This window comes from Gastrolobium bilobum, unplaced genomic scaffold (genome assembly GCF_033153095.1).
Source record: "Gastrolobium bilobum isolate Gb01-03AN ecotype WA unplaced genomic scaffold, APGP_CSIRO_Gbil_v1 utg460, whole genome shotgun sequence".
Lineage (NCBI taxonomy): Eukaryota > Viridiplantae > Streptophyta > Magnoliopsida > Fabales > Fabaceae > Gastrolobium > Gastrolobium bilobum.
In genome coordinates, this window is record NW_026896870.1 from 159,117 (window position 1) to 167,815 (window position 8,699).

General features: G+C 31.5%; 1 protein-coding gene across 2 annotated transcripts; it reads right to left on the reverse strand.

Moving 5' to 3' along the window:
* Positions 1 to 740: 740 nt before the first annotated feature.
* On the reverse strand, positions 741 to 6,066 carry LOC133302541 (RPM1-interacting protein 4-like). Of its 2 annotated transcripts, none has more exons than XM_061502331.1 (4): positions 5,876 to 6,066; positions 1,517 to 2,044; positions 1,173 to 1,355; positions 741 to 1,062 (listed from the first exon to the last, which is right to left on the reverse strand). In XM_061502331.1, exons 1-4 carry the CDS (start codon positions 5,882 to 5,884, stop codon positions 1,033 to 1,035), a joined length of 750 nt encoding a protein of 249 aa, XP_061358315.1. In that variant the 5' UTR covers positions 5,885 to 6,066; the 3' UTR covers positions 741 to 1,032. The 2 variants fall into 2 exon arrangements, with proteins under 2 accessions (XP_061358315.1, XP_061358314.1); XM_061502330.1 differs by having other exon boundaries at positions 1,167 to 1,355.
* Between the last annotated feature and the right edge of the window lie 2,633 nt (positions 6,067 to 8,699).

The following is an 8,699-nucleotide window of genomic DNA, read 5'->3' on the forward strand; positions in this document are numbered from 1 at the left end:
ATAATAAAAATTAAAAATTAATACCAAATTAATCTCACTAAAATGTATAAGAGATTTTCAATTTGAAAACATAATAGTAAATATTTATATTTTATGTTTCTACGCAAAATTAATGGGTATTATAGATTTTATTTTATTTTTTTGTTAAATTATTAAATATTAAATATAAAAATAAAGTCTCTTTGGATCTCTAACAAAAAATTCGATCATCACTTTTCTCCTTACAAAAATTAAAAAAAATTAACTTTTAATTTCTCTACAATTCCAGTTCTTTAAAAATATAATCCTTCAGAAATTCAACGAAGACTCAATTTAATCCCTAAAAAAGAATTAATATGATTTTTTTTTTAAGAACAAAAATGAAAACCATACTTTTTGTTAGGGACTTTACTCTAAATATAATATACACTCCATAAATTAAAAATATTATTTAATATCAAAACATATAAAAATCTTAATGGAAACGTGTCAAAATATTATTTAATGTATCAGAGTATCGTGTCGTATCAATATTGATGCAACATAACTTATGTGTCCAAATTACGAAAACAATGTATATATTTAAAATAATAATTAAAAAAAAAAACTTTCTTGAAGGAGTGCAGGATAGTATATAAATTAAACAGAACATGAACTCATTTAAGAACCTATTTAACTTTTATGAAAGAGTTTGTTATTGGATTGAACCATTGAGTTAAAAATACAGGAGGTAAACACCAAGATGGACACAATAAGACTCAAATCACCACCCATCAATTCAATAGAAAAGAATTACATAAATCTTATAGATCTCAGCTAAATACAAATAAAACTGAACTATAAAGCGTGGCAGTTACATAACAAAAGATAAAAAGGACAAATCACAATCATGCATGCAAAGTGTCTTTTACTGACCAAATGAAAGAAAGATACATAATGATGTTTTCCCGCAGAGAGAAAGAGCCTTGAATATTTACAAGTGCTACACACCTATTGACCATTCACAACACTAAAATCTTTTCTGTTCAGAATACAATTCACACTTCCAAGAAATCATTTTTTGCCCCAGCAAAAGCAGCAACTCTGGAGAAACAAATCATGATGAAAAGCAATGAAGTATCAGTACGGTGAAAACACCAAAGTTACAAATCTACTGTCTCAATATTAAACAGGTGTTGCAGACATACCTGGACCTTGTCATTGGCAGGTTGGTTCCGGACAACATATGATCTCCCATTAGGCGTGCCTGGCGCATGTCCAGCTCCAACCTGTTTCTCCTCCCTCACTTTGTTGAAAATGTGAGTATAGCCGTCAGCAGATGCAGGGTTGTTCTCATCCCACTCACCAAACTTTGGAACAGCAGCACCTCTATCAGGCTGCCAAATCAGAATGCTAAAAATCAGAAATTATTTGTGAAGGAAAGTCTCATAAAGACTCTAAAGTCAAATCCTCAGAAATTTCCAAACTGATCGATCTTATTGATGCAATATATATTCAAACATGGTAATAAAATAGGAGAGTGGAAAAGAAAACTAACACTTTCGTCCCCTCGATTAACTGGTCTTAATCTGGATCTTCCTGGTGTACCATGGCTGCTGTCATACGAACTCTTCCCTTCCCAAGAAGGACTGTCCCTGCCAGGGGCTTTAGCCTGGCGGTGAAGGGGTGAACGTTCAACACTGTACTCGGACCCAGTGCTTTGTCTGGAAGGTCTTCTACGGGTGTCAGCAGAACCTACTCCATGGCCTCCAGGACGATGGGCGGAATCACTGGCAGTCCTATTACCTACATTGTCATGACGAGCTGGCGAGTCAATAAAATGCTTAGGATCACCATCCTCCTTGCTCTTTTGTAACTCATGTGTTGATATCGCTGGTCCTCCAGATGGATCCTCGGGGTCAGCAGAAGATGAATTTTCAAGAACTGAATCCAAATTTTCCTCAGGGTCATTTGGATTAATCATCTTTGCGCCAGGTCGACCTTGCCGGGCTTTGTCAAAATAAACTGTATAAGGAACATTCTCTCCACTCTCCCAATTGCCAAACTTTGGAACATGAGAACGTTGCTGTTAAATTGACACATTGAAAAGATGCTATTCAGTAACTGATACAAGTTCTAAATGCTAATAAATGTACTTCACATATCAGAATTAGAGTTATCAATAGGGAAATAACAGTGAAAGGAAACAAAAAGATATTGCTCCTTTTGCTTTCTTTGCAAGGAGGATCATATTTTGGTACTCCAGGAGATTCAACATGTTACAAGGTTATTTCCACGTGAAATGGTGCTGTTGCGATAAGATAATGATTCCACTCTATAATATATACCATATAGTACAGTGGGATCTATTTCACTTTGCATGTAAGATGATACAAAAGCTGACAAAGGATGATTTACTATCCCATCAAATTCAATTTAAGTCGCTAAGAGATTTCTCATGAAAATTTTGTTTATAAATGAAAAAAGAAGCAAATGAAAAGCACCTTAAGGAAGCATAGAGGACTAATTTTCCCAAAACAAATGACATTAAAAAGTAAACTACATTTCTACAAGTAAGCAGAGTAAAATTACTGCAAACATTGCACACACCCAAACAAAATTTCTCCATCTAACTTCTTTCTTATCCATTATCATCCATCAAGATGAATCACCACGGCGCTCTTAAATGTTGGAAGAAATATGCAGAAAAACTCCAAATAACCTATTCCAAATTGTCCTCGCGACTGAACTATTCAAAATAAATTAGAATGGGTAATGAAACCCAAAATCCGGTGACTTTATACATCAAGAGATAATGTTTTACTTGGCCCCATTCATGTAAGTTGCAAAAGATTAATGATAACCTAGATAAAACAATAAACCAGATTAATATCTTGGACAGAACCTTGAGAAGTCTATTTTTTGGTGACTAGGGAGACCCCTATTGGGATCTAAGGAGGAATAGGGGAAAAGAATTCAGGGGGATCTAACCCCCCAGGCCCCAACCAACAGCATAAAGACACAGCGGCATACCATTTGAGTTAAGGCTCATCAATTGAGAGAACTATAATCTTGTCACCAAATCTATACAACTGCTGATCTCCAAAATTAATTATTTCCTCATTCACAATAATACCTGCATTTTGAAGTCCAACTTGCATCTCACCTTTTCTGATCTTCTTTCTCCTTGCTTTGTCTTTAATCTCTCTTTCCCTCTCGGGTATGGTATCTCTCAATGCTTATTATATACATTAAGGTATTTCTCACCCATTTATCCATTTATAACCAATCTCATATTAATCTCAAAAAATATTCCAATTTATTACTAAAGCAAAATCAAACCCTTGCAGACACTGATCAAAATACAATATTCAATTCAAATCATCCACTTCCCTTCAGAATTTCATAAAAGACGAAGATAACATTTAAGCATTGTTTTTCATCCATTTTCCCATTTTGATTTGTTTTTCATACTTATAACTTTTTTTCTTACCATTCTTGTATTAATCACCAACAATAATCTACTTTTTGCCAAAGAAAACTTAACTGTATCAATCCAAAGACGGACAACAAGGTTACCAGATTGATGCAATTTGAAATTTACCAATCATAATTATCTGTTGTTATTACTATGGTATTTTAAGATGTCTCGTAGTTTAATTTATTGGAATCAAGCATGCAATTCTCCACACTTTACAACAGAGTACTAAGTTCACATATGACTTCATTACATTCACTTAATCAACACTCAAAACAGTCCTCATTGTTCTTCATCACTCCTTGGGAACAAAAACAGATCTAGTGTTGAAACTACCTTAATATGCTTAAATTTCAATAAAAGACTTCAATTATCAAGTCTCTTGTCCTATTATATAAAATTCAATATGCTCAATGTTCTTGCAATGCTCATTAACTTCATATCATTTGATCTTGAGGAAAAGGCTAGGAATTAACCCCATATCCCAAAAACCAGTCGCTAAAGGAGCAAAGCTATTGTCATTCCATAATTACATTATGATGAAACCCAATTTTTATTACACTGAATCTGATGAACAGGTAACAGAGGGCTCCAACAGAACCTCTCCCAACCCAATACCCCAACCAAATCAATTACAAATCACATACCCCACTTCCCATATTCTCCCACCTTTTATCCCATCCTATAGGAACTAGAAGAATTCCCTAACTAACTAACTAACTAGCTCTCTCGCTTTCAGGCCCATCATATTATATAACACCCGGTATCTTTTAGAAGGCATAAAAGAAACTCATAGTACATGTTTTAGTGCTGTTATATTAAGTCATATATCATTTTCTATGTCTAATATTTTAGAAAGTCTCTTAACCTCTTCCCCCAAGGGTGATCCATGATAATTTGGTGGTTGGAGTTTGTTCGTTTACATTTTCATCAAGTTCTTAGTCAAACTAACTAAATTCAATCAAGATTTCTTGATTCCAATTCCATGAAGCTGGAGCTTGTTTAAAAGTTTTATTTTGTTCAGGATACCAACATGCCATAGAATTAGTTTACAAACCTAACAGTTTTACTTCCATGGATACATATTTGCAAAATCAGTACAGCTGAAATCACAAAAAGATTATTCTCACCCTTATCTCTTCCATCAGATCATTCCATTATAAAAAAATTGTTATACAAGGCAATGAAACTATTGATACCATTAAAACTATATTAGGTCTACACAAGTCATTCATTTTTGCAAGAAATAACAAACACAGGAAGCTTCTAAATCAACCAAAATTTGCTAATTTTGGACTTGATATATAAGGAAAGAGATACAAAACATACGTGAATTAATATGTGTAAAGTATATCACACATAATACTTTATAAAAGAAAACTTTGATGGAAAGTGGAAAAAGCCACCAACAGGGGCACATGTTTTTTTCCTTTTATAACTAGAATACCTCTAAAATAAATAATAAAAATAAGTCTTATAATGTTGCTAATCATTTAATTGGGAACCCTAAAATATTCAGAGATTAATATCCAACATGATATAGCTCCATCCATTCAAAATCCGTTCAATAACATAACAAAATTCTACGATCGCAATGATATCTTTTGATTCTTTTTACAGTCACAATCGCATGCATCACCAACCTGTTCTAATTCAAGAGAGAGAGAGAAAAACACACACACAAAAATAAAAATAAAAATGAAAAAGCTACAAATGTCAAATAGCATACATGGCACAACAACTTCCACTGTGAACACTGTTACAGCTCAAAGAAGGTTTTCCTTTAACTGAAACATAGGAATACAGCAGAATAGCATACTTATACTGCTTAACTACATTGTTTTGTCTATCTTAATTCAACTAATACATTTAAGAATTCCTGTTTTTCCAATAATGTTAATACATATACCCCCAGATATCATATTTTTAAATTAACCAGTTACACCTTGTATACCTAACAATTTTTTTAAGTATTTCACAAAGCTAAGTTAAAATTTCAACATAGCCTGATTTATGAGGCTAGTTTCCACCATAAACTCAGAAAATCGGACATGTCAATATTCTAATGGAATTGCCTCAAGGTTCCAACAAACAGAAAATAAAGTTACTTATGGTACTTGGTTTATGAGATAAGGAATGATGGGGCAACAAAACCAAAAAAAAAAAGAATCAAATTTTGGTCAACTATATGAAAGCATCAGAAAATGGAGAAAAATGATAAGCGGCGAAATCAGACTTAAAAATAAATAAATAAATAAAAAGGAGATTCACTTGACATAACGAAAGATTATAATATAATGCAAGAGATTAATCTCTGATTCCCTACCCTTTTCCTCAAATTTTCTCTTCAGTCAGAGACGCACAAAGCACGGCAAAAACAAGGCGAAACAAGGACCAAAATAATTGACAAAGAGGAGAGAGAAAATAGAAAGAACTCACAGTTGCCATTTCCAGCTAAACTGAGCTTGAAAAAACAACCACTACCCAGAAATTGAAGAGGTGAATTGTTGAAGAAAGTTCAGATTTTTCTTTGGATCAGAGCCTGTAAAGGTGAAAACTCAAAGAACCCAACAAGCTCCTCCACAGAATTCAAAGACCCAGTAAGAGAGAGAGAGGAGGAGAAGAAGAAGAACTTGTGAGAGAGAGAGAGAAAGCGAGAGAGAGAGGGGTTTATCAACCACTGACCTGCGCCACCGGTCAATATTTGACCATTCTCTCTTTCTGTTTTTTTGAAATATTCGATTCATTGCTTGGCTGAGTAGTAATTTGATTCGAGAAGCATTTCATAATTATGATTTTAAATCCATTTTTAAAATATTTTTAAATAAAATCAAACACATGTTTCTCATCTTATTTGTTCAGTTTTCTATCATTCTCTGTTTATTTGTTTTCGAGATATTCTAATCAATTTATCAATTCAGACTAGTCTTATTTTAGATAAATTAAATCTCTCTGGAGGATCGAACACATACTCTTATTTCACCTAATTAATTTACTAACCCTATTTAGTATCATTCTCTCCTTCTCTATGTAAAATCTATGTTTTTATGTTTCAAAGTCCTTCTCTCTCTACAGAGAGAGAGTCATAGCCTTCAGATTTATTTATTTATTTATTTATTTGAATCTCGCATGAAATAAATGCCTATTACCATTTCCACTTCTTCCAGAGCACACGTTTGTTTGATTTTTGAGTCAATTTCCCATTACGATTAAGAAAAAAAATGTTAGCCAGAAATCTTAGACAGAGTAGTTAGATATGCTTCTCTAAATCTTAATTTATTTTTTATCTAATAACTAGACTTGAATTTAAGTGAATTTTATAAAAAAAAAATTAGCTAATCTTTTTAGTTGGATGAAAATAGTTTAGTTAAAAATGGGACTAAGTTCAACTTAGTTAAATGTATAGATTGTTAATAAATAACTTTATATCATTATTTAAAATAAATTAACTACTTAGATTTTCATGTTATGTAGTTAGTTTATATAATATTATATGTATTGATTAATTATTAACTTAGTTAAGGTAAGGTATGTCTACTTTTATTATGGTAAGTGGTATCTTAGATTAATTTGTGTATATTAATTAATTTATATCCAAGAGTATTTAAAGGTGGCATGTCATCACCAAATATGTGGATTAATTGATAGAGTTGTTCTATATTAATTAGTGATTTTGAGTTCTAGATAACTGTCTTAAGAATTTAATTGGAAAAATTTTGCATTCTTATAATCTTGCCCGGCTCAACCAAATTAATCATGTAATTGATGAACTAGTAAAACAAAATAAATTGTCATATATCAAACTTAACTTCATGTTTTTGCTAAACAAACTTAACTTCATGTTATTAACATGTGTGGTTAATTTGAATTTAAACATATGTCTATATCTTTGTTAACATATTACATTATGCACTTGTCTTGATTAAAATAACCAACCTTACCTTAGATTTAAACTCGCAGAAAAAGGTAAAGTTTGTTAAATAAATTTTTTATATTGCCATGAGTATGATGTAAAACACACTAAATAAAGGTTGCTTGTTCACCAAAAAAAAATAAAGTTTGCTTTAATATTTGAAAAAATAATAATAAACAAAAATTATGATCGTTTGAAACTAATAATTTATTCAGGTCAATACTTTCAGACAAAAAATATTATTAACAATTCAACCAATCAAGTTATTTCAATCATCACAAAATTTTTGCATAAGCTCTTTTTTGTTTACGTCAAGTTACAATTTTTATTTTCTAAAATAAGTTAAAATAATGTATACGCATTTTAAAAATTATTTTAACTAAGTTCATCTAAAGGATTTTAAAATATTTCTCAAGTACGTATTATATATAATTGAGAACTTTCGATAAATAAAAAATAATGACGATCCCTCGTGGTGAGTAAGATTTGTCGATTGGCACGACTGAGTCCCTCCCCAGCTGTGCATGGGCTGGGGGCCATTTGGTTCTTTGATATTTGTAGCAAGTAGCCAATAAATAAATTCACACATAAAAAAAAAGTTTGAATATATACACAATCACGCAATATAGATAGGAATCTAACTATTCTAATAAAATAAAAGGCAAATCAAAATAAAAAAGATAGAAATTTAAAAAATTCACTTCAATTAGAAACCTAAAAATATTTTTTTTGTGGTAGGATGAGTTGGGCAGCAGCCATTTTATTTAGTGGGAACAAATTTTTAACAAAATAAAATTGGTGTAATTTAATTAACCCATTAAAGCTACACACACTTTTATGCATGTATTTTGATAAATATTAAATAAAATTATCTAAAGTAACTTTAATAACTTTAAATCCATCCAAAAACCAAGTAAACTTCTAAAATAGAGTGAGTCCTGAAATTGATTCATTCATGTAAAACATGTGTCCAATTGTTAAATTTGTTCATTGAGTTAATTGAGTTACTCATTAATTTGGCACATTATGTGGTTTAGCCATTTTATGCGGCATATCATTTTTATTTTTTTTTGGGTACATATGCGGCATATCATTCTAGACAAAGTTACTAGTCACCCAAATTTGTCTCCTTCGTTTGGTCTAAGAATAAAAATCTTGCATCTAATTTGTGCTATTGATCTTACTCCAATTTAATGGCCTCAATTTATTAGTGAGGAATAATCAGCATGTGAATCTTTCCCTTTCCATAATTTTATTTCTCACTTTTTATTCCTTGATGTTGTAATACCTTTTACATCCACCCTTGAACTTCCCCGTTGACATCCACTTCGACATCTTCTTCTTCCGCGA

Excerpts from the sequence above, each read along its gene's own strand:
- LOC133302541 (XM_061502330.1), bottom strand. Across the intron at positions 1,356-1,516 it reads TTAATCGAGGGGACGAAAGT|CCTGATAGAGGTGCTGCTGT; the intron begins GTTAGTTTTCTT and ends CTGATTTGGCAG. Across the intron at positions 1,063-1,166 it reads CTGCCAATGACAAGGTCCAG|AGTTGCTGCTTTTGCTGGGG; the intron begins GTATGTCTGCAA and ends TTGTTTCTCCAG.